At 47.8% G+C, this 13,249-nt stretch overlaps 1 protein-coding gene across 10 annotated transcripts in view; it reads left to right on the top strand.

The window, feature by feature from the left end:
• The window catches only part of Arhgap22 (Rho GTPase activating protein 22), a 191,356-nt gene extending 187,502 nt beyond the window's left edge, over nucleotides 1–3,854 (top strand). For all 10 annotated transcript variants that reach the window (XM_048807506.1, XM_048807505.1, XM_048807508.1 and 7 more), the window contains one exon: nucleotides 3,252–3,854. In XM_048807506.1, the coding sequence (XP_048663463.1) occupies nucleotides 3,252–3,480 (229 nt within the window). In that variant the 3' untranslated portion in view covers nucleotides 3,481–3,854. The remainder of the gene's footprint in view (nucleotides 1–3,251) is intronic.
• Nucleotides 3,855–13,249: the final 9,395 nt, after the last annotated feature.

The raw sequence follows: 13,249 nt of genomic DNA on the forward strand, positions 1-13,249 counted from the left end.
GGAGGATGCCCCTGGGACCCCTGGGTTGGCTGGGCTGAATTTTCTATCTTTGTAAACTCCAAAGCTCACTGGTGTGGCATGTAGTGAGTGCTCCATCAATGCCCCCGACAGTGTAGGTGAGAATGTCAGCCCTGGCCAACCACTGGCACTGCATTCTGTGGCCCATGTGCAGGGCAGGCCAGCCTAGTGGGGAGGGAGAGCTTTAGGGACTGGAGTTCAATTGCTGTACTGAGCCAAGCCCTCCCTCCCATCCAACCTGGTCACAGAGCTGTTGCGCCTCCCGCTCCAGGTGGCTTGCAAGCTCAAGATGGGTCCAAGATCCATCCTCTCAGCCATCCCGAGGGGAGGGTGTTCTCTTTACTAAAATCCTAAGAAGCTGAGTTCTCCACTGAGGTCAATGCAGTTCTCACTAATAGCCAGCACACAGGGCTTCCATCAGCGTCTCAGGCCCTTGCTGCTCAGCCCAGGCCCCCCTTTAAGCCTGGGTCTCGCACCCTTGCCGGCCTTCAGTGACATTTGAGGACTCCATTTTCCATTAGTCTGGGATCTGGGAGGGACCAGGGACCTGGGAGGACAGTGACTGGCCCTTTTGCTCTGCTGCATAGTGCCAGGTATCTATAGATACCATGTTCTTTTGGGCTGCATAGTGCCAGGTGTATACAGACACCATGTTCATAGCAGGAAGGGACGGAAAAGGACATTGGAGCGGGGGAGGTCATGGAAGTGGTGCCTGAGCCAGGACTTGAAGGGCCAATAGGATGGAGCTGAGCAGAGGAGAAAGGAGACAGGAGTAAAACCCAGGGTGTAAAACAGGAAAGCCACACAGGTAAGCCCTGGTTCCAAGGTGATACAGTGGAAGCTGGGGACTGCTGAAGGATGACCTTCCCACAATGGCCCAGAGGTCAGAATCAGCCTCTCCCTGCCTGCCTGCTTGTGGAGCCCATTGACCCTTTCCCTGTCACCTGCACAATGTGACTTGGTTCCTGGGGACGAGTTCGATGTTGTTGGGTGGTGGCTGTGACTCAGACTGCCCGGAGTCAAGTCCTAGCTCCACCTGCTGTTGGCTGATGTTAGCCCACCCATTTGTCCTGAGGATGAAGTGCCTCACTTGGGTGGGCTAGCTCAGCCCAGTGCTGCATGTCCCAGGGGCTCAGGAGCCTCCACTGCCCATGTTCTTTGCAGCTCTGTGGCTGGAGGAAGATGAGGTTCCCAGAGGAAGAGGGACCTCAGCAGAGACCCTTGTGGTATCCTCATGGGCAGAGTGGCCCAGGATGTTATCCTGGTCAGAGGGAGGGTCTACAGTGAGGAGGGTCTGAGAGCACAGAAAGGAGGGGGCAGCTAGCACCTTGCCCCATCCAGCAGGCCTTTGGGGAATGTACCCCCTCATGGAGTGGCTGTGAAGTCATCCGGCTGGTGTGGTGGAGAGGGCATGTCTGAGATCCGCTTTACACCCTGCCTCTCTCGGAACTTGGAGCCCCTCCGCACGTTCTGATGGAGGTCTTCCTTCAAGCATTCCCTGAAGAGACTGTTGTCTGTGAAGTACCAGATTCTGTTCTAGACCCTGGGGACACAGCTGTGACCCAAACTGACCAAAACCCCTGCCCTCATTCTTTTGCAGGGGGGATAAGGGCAGAAAAATCATGCATGAGATACATTTTCATCCATGTCTGGTGTGTTAGATGTACACAATAAATTAGCTTGGAGGGAAGAGGGACACTGGGGAGAAGGCTGGGGCAGGTCCTCAGCCTTGGGTGGAGGGGATAGTGTGAGGGCCCTTGAGCCTGGGTGAAGCTCTGGTCTTGTTCAGCAGAAGTGAGAATGAATGAAGAGCAATGGAGGGTCTGAGACATTTTGTTCCCTCTCCCATGTATACCTAGCCACCACCCTGCAGAGGAGTGGTCATCAGGGGCCCAGGGAAGAACAGAAACCATTTAAAAAGGCCAGGAGGCTGGCACAGGCCAAAGGGGCCAGCAGTTGAGGTGGCGAGAAGCAGCCAGATTGTCAGCATATTTTGAAAGTAGAGCCAGTGAGTTTTGCTGGTTGATAGAATGTGGGAGTGAGAAAAAGAACCAGCTCCAGGAGGACATGACAGTTTGGGTGGAGCAGCTTGAGGAAGGTGCTCCCTGGAGGGGTGCTGAGCTGGGAGTGGTGTGGAAAGTAGGGTTACAAGCTCAGTTTGGGGCCCAGAAAGTTGGATGTGCTCAATAAATAGGCTGGACAGGGGGCTTAGGATCAAGAGACTGGACAGGGTCATTCAGGTATAGAGAGGAAGAGGAGAGGAACCTGGCCCTGGGGCAGCAGGGAATGTGGAGATGCCAGCAAAGAAGGGGCTGGGACCAAGGAGAAGCAAGTGAGATCTGCTTTCTGACCACATGTCCTTGCTCCCGTGAAGGGTGGTTTCCTTTTTCCAAACTTAGGCTCAGTGATTCAGATGGAGGCCTGGGCCCTGTCTTGGAGGGTGGGGAACTGATGTTTCTTCCACATCTGCCATCTTCCAGGTGCTTTGCTGGGCATGCATTATCCTCCCTCTCTGGTGACTGTAGTGTCTTGGGACGGGCTCACCCGCTGTATTTCAGAGGAACATGTGGGGGCTCAGTGCACTCTTAGCTCATCCACCACCATGGGGCTTATATCCCCCAGGCCCCAGTGTGCAAGCTATCTCAGGGTGGACAGGAGCTGGCCAAAAAGATGGAGGAGGTGCCAACTTTTGCAGAATGTGGTATAGACCTTGGAGGATCTGTGGCTGCACCAAGGAGCACTGCCAGGACCTACAGGGAGGATCACTAAGGAAGCAGAACTAAGGGGGGACACTTGAGCTGGGACATGAAGGGCATGTAGGAATTTCCTGTAAGTGTCAACGGCTGGAGTGCTAGGTGGTGTCAGAGCAGCAGGAAGGAGAGGGACATAGGAACAAAGACCAAGGGACAGTTGGGGCTCTCCCCTCCCTTCTTACAGGGACCAGAGCTGCTCTCAGCCAGGGCAGGCAGCCCTCAGTGGGACAAGTGATGGGGCTACATGGGCAAGACTCCTTTTGTTTTAGTGGGGACTCATGGTGGCCTCCAGCCTCCAGTGCTGAAGGCATGAATCCTCATACAGACCCAGTTGGCTCTCTGGCAGAGTGCCAGGTCTTGTGGTGTCCTCCCCTCAAGGACCTTGCCCGATTTGGCCATGACTGCCCCTTTCTAGATGGTTCTGTTTGGTAAAACCCAGCGAGCCAGAGTCTGAGAAATCTTTTCTTGATTCTTTTTAAGCATGGAAGCCAACAGTGCTGACCTGAGGAAACAGATGTCACGGTTAGAAGAAGAGCTGGACCAGGAGAAGAAGAAGTACACCATGCTGGAAATTAAGCTGAGGAACTCTGAGCGGGCACGGGAGGATGCAGAGAGGAGGAACCAGCTGCTGCAGAAGGAGATGGAGGAGTTTTTTTCTACCCTGGGAAGCTTGACTGTTGGAGTCAAAGGTGCCAGAGCCCCAAAGTGAGAGAACGGAAGAGCTCACTTGGCACCTGCTCCACTCTACCCTCAGCAGAGCTGGCACAGGCCACATGAGGAGCCAGAAGCCTCTCGCTCAGACCAGGCTGTTGGCAGGGCCAGGTGCTCTGGAACCAGCTGGAGAGAAAGACCCTGACACCCCGATGGGACTGTTGGGACCCCATATACCCCAGGTGGGATCTGGATGCTGCTTTTATTATGCGGGTCCTGATGGGTGTCAGAGGGGACGGTGCCTGCCACAAGAGCAGCATTTAGCCTTTCACCCAGGAAGAGTCCCCCATGGCTACCCAAAGATGGCACTCAGGAGCGAGCAGCCACCAAGAACACTTCACATTCTTTATTAAATTTGCTCTGAAAGCATGATGCCTTACCTGATCCATTCTTTATGTCTGTGCCACAGGGGTTGACCAAATTCTCTTTCTAGCAGGGTTGGGAGCCCCCCGAGGACTCCACATTGTTGTTAGGGGAACTGGATTTATGCAAATCTGTGTTTTAGTTGCATCCAGTGCTCAAGACCAGCCCCCTTTCCTCCATCCCTGCCTTGGGCTCTGCAGCTGGTTTCTGCCTGGTGAGGTCCCTGAGCCACCCACTATAACCTGATTTTCTTTGCAGGTCCCCAGTTTTGTTCCAGGGCTAGAGCCTGTGAGCTGGAGAACAGGAGTGGTACCCCAGGTGGCTGAGGTACAGGGCTGCATAGCATGTATTTGCCCCCCCCCAGATGGGGCCCAGGTGCCATCTTCCTTCCAGAGTCCCTGCAAGCAAGTGCCAACCCTGTGCCTTCCATGCCCACAAACCCTCCTCTAGTTTATTCTGAGATCTCAAACCTTCATCCCTCAAGAGAGCCCCCTCTCCCATCCGAACACAGCCAGCCCCGCCCAGCTTAGGCCAGGCCAGGAGAGGACAAGCCTCAAGTGGAGCAGAGTCAGTGCTGCCATGTTTGCCATAGTGTACCTGCTCCTACACACAGTGTCCTCACATGTGGCCTCTCTACTCCCAAGCAGTAAACTGCTGTGGTTTGGGGGGAGAGTGGTAGTCACCAAAGTGCCCCAGTTTCTGACCACTGGAGAACTCATTCACACCCAAACACACATCTACCTGGAGTTAGGCATAGTCTATGACAATGCCTGGCCAGTTAGAATGAGCCATGTGACAAATGCCAGGATCATGATGCTCCCAGGAAGCATCATTGGTTGACCACCGTGAAGTGCAAGCTTATAGGATGAGTCCAGAGCTGGGTCACTCCCCTGGTGGTGAGGTAGGCCAGCCAACTATCCCTGCAACTTACTAGAGGCCTCAACAACCAGGACACCTGCCAAAGCAGATCAGCGGGCAAGGTTAGAGCATTGCTGGGCACTCTGGGTGGGGGTGGGGGTGGGGCAGTGGAGATACTCTAAGTTTGGGAGCACTGCTGTGGCCAGCCACATTCCAGGGAACTAATGATTCCCCCAAAGGTAAAATACTGCCCTCCCCTTCTATTTAGGAAAAAGAGAAAAGATTGGGGCAACTTGACTCCCCACAACTCAGTAAGATGGGAATTGTCCCCTTTCATCCTATTGAGAGGGAAAACTGAGACTTGGAGAAGGTAGTGGGAACACCAGTGTGTTTTTGTGATGGTACTGAGTTCTCTCACCATGATCCAGGAATTGCTTTAACATGCAAAGGAAAATATCATAAGCAGTCAAAGTTGTGGAGGAGATGAAAGCTCATGTGGGTTTTGCAAGATGAAGGACTGTCTGGTCTCATCCACTAATCCCAGAAAAGGCTCAGCCTCCTGCCAAATCCCTTATAGGGGATGGCAGCTTGTGAGCCATGTCTGCCACCTGCTGGCCTAACTAGGATCTGCATGTGCAACTTTTGTTTGAAAATTAATTGGCACTATTCAGTTCTGCCTGCCAATCTCTGTCTAGAAAATAACAGATTTCTGAGTTTAAAGCACATTGAGTTTCCGAGGCTGACCCAAGATGAGGGCTCTGGCCTGGGACCTCTACACCTATCCCCTTCTGCTCTCCCCAAATGAGTTACATTTATTCAACCTGTTCCCAAACCTGTAGTTCCTGTTGTACCACCAGTAATGACAGAATTTAATATTAAGTAAACCAACGAGTTGTGAAATAAAATAGGGAAATCTAACAGAATGTTTTAGGAAGACTCAGCAAAGACAAGTTGCTAAAATAAATCTTGTCAAATTGAGTATAAATGAATCAACCATACAATATTGGGTAATTGATTAAAAAAGAAAAGAAGAAAAACCTTAAGAGTCTGCTGTTCATTGATTTCCTCAAAGGTATTTTAAAATTTGTGTTTGACTTTAAAGAAAAAAAATCTTGGAAATTGTAGAAGAAGTCCTACATGGAAAAGAAAAAGGCTTAGGTTAAAAATCTGACTTAAAGTTAGAATACAATTTTAATGATATAGACAGAAATGGGGATCCCTTGTTTTAACTGTCTTTTTTGAAGGATGAGGAACTGGGAACGAATCATATTCATTCCACATAGAAGGGGAAAAGAACTTTGGAATGGAATCCATGTGTTTCTCCTGCCCAGGGATGATAATAAATGGAGTCAGTAACAGTAACCACATGCTTCATGAACTCTCCCCATCTTCTTTGGCTTTAGGGTCTCAGACTCTGCAGAACCCTCCCAATGTCCACAGTAGTTCTACTAAAGGGACAGGGACATGCCTCCTATGACCTCCCAGGTGAACAGCCATGACATTGTCTCTATCCCACTGCTGCTGCCTCTTTTCCTTGTATCCACCAAGGACAACTACCTGCATCAGAATCAGCTTTTCCTACCAGGCGTGTCGCTACTCTTTGCATGTCCCACCAAGCCCTGTGACAGTTGAACCCATGAGATCTCAGGATGTGCTGTGGTCTGTGACAAAGTCGGGAAGTAAAGCCAGGGAAAGCTTTTTGTCTGACCGCAAAGAGCCTGGGCTTGTCCTCTTGGAGCTGTGAGACTGGGGTCTCAGGTCCCTCACGTCTAAAGGAAGATATCTCACAGAGAGGCTGTCATGCCAGCCGTTCCAAGCCTCTGGCAGGCATCCCATTTGCTCCTTAGGGGACATTATTCTCTGTGCTTTATAACTGAGGACACGGAATAACAGAAAAGTTAAAGACCTGGCCCACAACCACGCACAAGGCAGTGGAGGTGTCCGAACCCAGACAGGCTGATGTCAGGGCCTGCATTCTTAACCAGGTCAAAAAGATGCTGGCTTGATAGAGTATTAAACATGCTTCAGTGGAGGTTGTGCACAGGAGGCCAAATGAGAGCTCTAACGGATGGATGTTGACACCTGAACTCAGGTTTGTAACAAAAATGGCAATCACCTAGGCAAAGGCGTAATGAAAAGTGTGAGCACACAGAGGGTGAGAAAGTGGGGGATGGAGGGCTAGCCAAGGAAGCAGGGATCTGGTCATGGGGGGTGAGATATGCTGGTGTTAGCCTCAAGCTTCAAGAAGGTTTTCCTCCCTGACATATGATGTCCACTAGACAGCCACAAGGCTCTTCCTGTGTGCACGTTGAGGGAACAAGACCACGAGTTCATGGCTTTTACAGAACTCACATTCTAGTGGAATAAGACCACAGGGAAGCAAGCAAAACACAAATAAGATACATCTGGATTGCAACACATGCTCTGGAATAAGACGATCCCAGGATGCCTATTTTGGACAGGTTGGCCAGGAAGTCCTCTCTAAGGTGCCATGTGAACTGAGAACTCAAGGATGAGCCCAGCCATGCAAAAGAGCTGCCATCAGAAGAGGAGCTATGGAAGTATGGGTGACGGTGCAAGAGGAGCTTAGGATGGATCTTGGGAGGCCCCCAAAGGCCCATGTGCTAACGATTTGGTCCCCAGCTTGGTCCTATTAGAAGGTGGTGGAGTCTTTAAGAAGTGGAGCTTTGTTCATGGGAATTATTAAGATCACTAGGGGTGTGCCCTTGAAGGGAACTGTGGGACTCAGACTCATCCTTTTCCTTTTTTCCCCATTCCTGGCCATAGGCTGCCTCACCACAGGCCCCAAACAACAAGAACAATAGATAGATCATGGACTGAAGCCTCCAAAATTGTGAGCCAAAATAAACCTTTATAAAGTGTATTATCTCAGGTATTTTGTTACAGTGAGGCAAAACTGACTAATACAGATGGAAAGAGGCAGTGTGGGTAGAACCAAGCAGGGGCCACACCGCATGAGCCCATTACACGTGTAAGAAGTTATTCTTGTTCTAAGGGAGATAGGGAAACACCCAAGAGCTTTGAATCAACTGACATGAATTGGCTTTCATTTTAACAAGACTCCTTTGGCCATTGAAGGGAGAGTGGATGAATGGGGACACAAGTAGATGCAGGGAGCTCAGAAGCTGAAAAGACATGAGACGGAACGAGGGAGAGGAAGGTAAGAAGTGCACAGGCACATCTTTCAACAAGTCCTGGTAGGAATGGAGCAGAGGAACAAGGGATGGGGGCCAAGGAGAGGGTCTTCAAGGTGTGAACTATTAGAGCATGTTTGTATGCTGCTAAAATGACCCGGTGAAAGGGGCAAAATTAATGATGAAGAAGAGAGTTAGTCCTAAAGAGGGAAGTCAGCAAAAAAGGCAAGACAGTGGAAAGGTTGGTCTTTGGGAGAAGACAGAGAAGATAGCTGCAGACAGGTGTAGAGAGATGCACATTCATCTTTGAAATCCTGAGAAAATTTGAATGTGTTTACCTTAAGTAGCACTCCTCCCAACATGCTTGCACAGGAAACCCTTTATTTGCATTGACTTGTTGGGCAGTGAGTTCAACAGTTGCAGAGTGAAGGTTCTGGGGCCAGCCTACCTATCCAGGTGCAGATCCTGGATCCACATGTCCCATAGGCTGAAACATGGGTGCTGGTGCTCCAGGACAGATCAATCTCCACCATGTCATCTGGGGATCCATGTCTTAAAAACAACCCAGGAATTCCATTTGGGAGTCAGATTTGAGAGAGCACAGCTCAGCCCTTCCAACCTGTGAAATCATAAGTCCTAAGTACCCCTCTACACACAGACATACATGTCACCCACAGCGGGCAGAGCTGCCAGGCCTGGCTGCCATCAGGGCAGTGGCAGCTGGCAGGAGTGCCTGGTAGAGACGCGTTTTCTGTAATCACTTCCTTTTCCTTTCTTTCAGCAGGATTTTGGTTTCTGTTCATTCATAGCATCAAAAGGAAACAAGGGGCAGTGTCTGGGTCACATGGGGCTGGGGATATAACATGCAAGTTCTTTGGCGCTTCTGCACTTTGAGGTGGGTGGGTTCCAAAATGTCTCTTCTTTCCAGCACATCAGGTCAAAGGGAAAATTAGTATTTAGTCCATATCAAACTCTTCTAAAGTTTACCTAAAGACAAAGCTTCCATTTAGAGAGAGTGATGGAAGTTGGAGTAAGAACTCTGTGGAGAGTGGTTGAGTCATGGTCACGGCAGCCATGGTTTACCAAGCGCACACCATATCCTGTTTTATACATGCGAGCCCTGAATCCTCACAGCAACCCCATAAACTTACATCTTAGGCTTCTTCATTTACAGATGAGGAAACAGAGCCACAGCAAGCTGAAGCTACTTGCTGTGATTAGCAGACAGAATTCTGCTTTGGGTATGTGGCTTCAGAGCCCATGCTCATATAACTGCAGGAATTTCAGTGTAGTATGCAGCATTCTTATATCCACATTTTGAGGGCCATGAACACTGCATTTTCAGAGGACAGAAATGGTGTAGAAGACAAGTCCTGGTCTTTGGTTTACTCAGCCCAACATGCTGAATCTTACCTGCAGGCATTGTTATCTATCTGTAAGGGAAGCTCTTCCATCCAAGGCATTCCGGGGTGAGGCCTCAGCAGAAGATTAGCACACAGGTACCATCACATAACTGCAGGGATGTGTGGTGACCTTGTCATCTGTAAATGGGGAGGAGTGAGTGTATGAATAAAGCGAGCAAACATGTATGTAAAACGGGTTATGTGAGAGAAAAATTGACGGGAGGGTTTTATCAGAGGAGGAATGATTAGATCTGGGCCCTAAGCAGTGAGGGTCTAAAATGGGCAAACGTGGGCATGAATAAAAGCATGTTCACAATGATGTAGAGGATGTACCTGGAGGAGGGTCAGCTGGAACGACACATGAAATAGAGCCAAAGTAAAATGCTTAGCTATTCTCTCAATAAAAATCCCATACTGATTTTATGAAGAATTTTCCTTACCAACAGCATGACGTTTGGGACTGCTGGGGATGGAGACGACCGGAGCAGAGGGCGGGGTACCATGTACAGCAGCTCCCAGGTGGAGGCCACACAAAATGCTTTCCTTTCTCTTCAGCATTTTTCCATTTAATCATCCCTCTTCTGTTCCAAGGCCAAAACCAGCAATTACATTGGTTTTATGCTGATTTTTGTTAAAGCGTACAAAGTCTGTCAGCCCAGTTATCTCCACCCTCTTGTGACAGATGGAGAAGGAAAGCACAGCTCAGTGCAACTGAGATTTGCCCAAGGTGACCTCAACACTCCCTATTTAGGCTCACTGGACTCATGGGAGCCAGTAGATCCCAAACTAAGATCTCATCTCATCAGGGTGCATGTGCTTTGGGTTTCTCCCTCTCATTTAATTTGACCACTCTTTTGATCCTTCTCTCAAGGTAGTCATAACTTCCTTCACATTTCCTGCCCAAACTCCTCCCCACTGGGGATGAACCCAGGGGTACTTAACCACCGAGGCACATTTCCAGCACTTCTGTGTGTGTGTATTGTATTTAGAGACAGGGTCTCACTAAGTTGTTGAGGGCCTCACTAAGTTGCTGAGGCTGGCTTTGAATTCATGATCCAGCCTTCTGAGCCACTGGGATCACAGGCCTGTTCCACTGCACCTGGCCTGCCCAGTTTTTAGGAGTGCTACCCAACTCATAATTCACTCAGTCCTTAGCAATCAGAACCATGCCCCTAGTTGTCCAGTTAGAATCAAAAATCTCATGTGTTAGACCTAATAGGCACCTTTCTTCTTTCTCCTCTGTCCATAAAGTGGTACTAACAAAAATGGTGTAAGGGCTGGAGGAGCAGATGACAAACCTCAGGAGGGAAGAGACAACAAGACTGGAGAGGTCCACAGTTGGGGGAACAAAACACTTCTCCCCTTCCTCCCCTGCCTGAAACAGGAAATTGTGGGTTGATGCCAGGTGTTCTGTTACAGTTCCTTTAAACAGGTATGCACAAATCGTACGATACTGCAGCCATGCTTTCCCTGCAGACCTCTTGCATGCTGTCTAACCATTAGGGTTCAAGACTTCCTCCAGTTCCAAATACTGATTTTGGTAACATCACCTCTGTAATGACAATGCATTTGAGTCCTCACTGCTCCCTCAACTGGGTGTCTTTGGCTTCCAGGCACCAAGCTCCACACCTCTAGCCCAACTGGACTTGCTCCCGCTGTCACTGACCATCCTAAAACATGGGTCTGGTCCCACCACTCCTCTTCCTCACATTCTACAATGGGTTCTGCCTAGAAAATAAAAAGGGATTCCTAATATTTTCAGTTCTGTCCCTTGGCTTGATTAAATTCTGAACCTCAACTTTTCAGCCTTATTTCTCATTATTTCCTTTTTGATATTAACATTTTAAATATTTTCTAATCAGTTATACATGATAGCAGAATGCATTTTATTTCCTTGTATGCAAATATGCACTTTTTCATTTCTTTGGTTGTACACGATGTAGAGTCGCGCCATTTGTGCAATCATACAAGTACCTAGGGTAATGATGTCCACCTCATTCCACCATCTTACTTACCCCTGTGCCCCCTCCCCCCTGCCCAATCCAAAGTTCCTCCATTCCTTCCCAGGCCCCACCCCCCATAAGCATCCACTTATCAGAGAGACATTTGGCCTTTGGTTTTTGGGGATTGGCTTACTTCGCTTAGCATGATATTCTCAACTCCATCCATTTACCTGCAAATGCCATAATTTCATTCTCTTTTAATGCTGAGTTAATATTCCATTGTGTATATATGCCAGTTTCTTTACCCATTCATCTATTGAAGGGCATCTAGGTTGGTTCCACAGTTTAGCTATTGGGAATTGAGCTGCTATAAACATTGATGTGGCTGCGTCACTATAATATGCTGATTTTAAGTCCTTTGGATATAGACTGAGGAGTGGGATAGCTGGGTCAAATGATGGTTTCATTCCAGGTTTTCTAAGGAATCTCCATACTGCTTTCCAAAGTGTTTTCACCAATTTGCAGTCTCACCAGCAACATGTATCTCCCTCCTCACCCCCCGCATCCTCACCAACACTTATTGTTGCTTGTATTCTTGATAATTGCCATTCGGACTGGATTGAGATGAAATCTTAGTTTTTATGTGTGTGTTTGTGTGTGGTGTTGGGGGCTTAAACCCAGGGCCTTGTGCATGCGAGGCAAGCACTCAATACCAACTGAGCTATATCCCCAGACCTTAGTTTTGATTTGCATTTCTCTAAATTGCTAGAGATGTTGAACACTTTTTCATATACTTGTTGACTGATTGTATTTCTTCTTCTGTGAAGTGTCTGTTCAGTTCCTTAGCCCATTTATTGATTGGGTTGTTTTTTTGGTGTTTTTTACATATCCTGGAAATTAGTGCTGTATCTGATGTGCCTATAGTAAAGATGTTCTCCTACTCTGTGGGCTCCCTCTTCATGTTATTGATCATATCCTTTGCTGAGAAGAAGCTTTTTAGTTTGAATCCATCCCATTTATTGAGTCTTGATTTTATTTCTGGCACTTAAGGAGTCTGGTTAAGGAAGTCAGGACCTAATTCGGCATGATGAAGATCTGGGCCTACTTTTTCTTCTATTAGGTGCAGGGACACTGGTCTAATTCCTAGGTCCCTGATCTACTTTTGAGTTTGTGCATGGTGAGAGATAGTGATTTAATTTCTTTTTGCTGCATATGGACTTCCAGTTTCCCCAGCACCATTTGTTGAATAGAATATCTTTTCTCCAATATATGTTTTCGGCACCTTTGTCTAGTAAGAGAGAACTATTTATGTGAGTTTATCTCTATCTTCTATTCTGTACCATTAGTCTACATGTCTATTTTGGTGTTAATACCATGCTGTTTTTGTTACTATTGCTCTGCAGTATAGTTTAAGGTCTGGTATTGTGATGCTACCTACTTCACTCTTCTTGCTAAGGATTGTTTTGGCTATTGTGGGTCTCTTATTTTTCCAAATGAATTTCATGATTGCTTTTTCTACTTGTACAGGGAATGTTCTTAGGATTTCAACTGGAATTACATTAAATCTGTATAACGCTTTCTGTAGTATGGCCATTTTGACAATGTTAATTCTTCCAATCTTCTTTTTTTTAATTTTTTTTTTTTTTTAGTTGTAGTTGGACACTATCTCTATTTATTTATTTTTATGTGGTGCTGAGGATCAAACCCAGGGCCTTGCACATGCTAGACAAGTGCTCTACCGCTGAGCCACAATCCCAGCCCCAATTCTTCTAATCTTAAGAGCATGAGAGATCTTTTCAACTTCTAAGGTCTTCTTCAATTTCTTTCTTTAGTGTTCTGTAGTTTTCATTGTATAGGTCTTCCACCTCTTTTGTTAGATTGATTCCCAAGTATTTTATTGTTTTTGAGACTACTGTGAATGAGGCAGTTTCCATTATTTCTTTGTATACCCATGCCCAGGTCAAGCTGTCCCTCAATCATTGCTCAGGAGCTTTCAAATCTCCTTGCCTTCCCCTTAGTCTGCAATACCATTCCTTTCCAAGCCC

Source organism: Marmota marmota, unplaced genomic scaffold (assembly GCF_001458135.2).
Source record: "Marmota marmota marmota unplaced genomic scaffold, marMar, whole genome shotgun sequence".
NCBI lineage: Eukaryota > Metazoa > Chordata > Mammalia > Rodentia > Sciuridae > Marmota > Marmota marmota.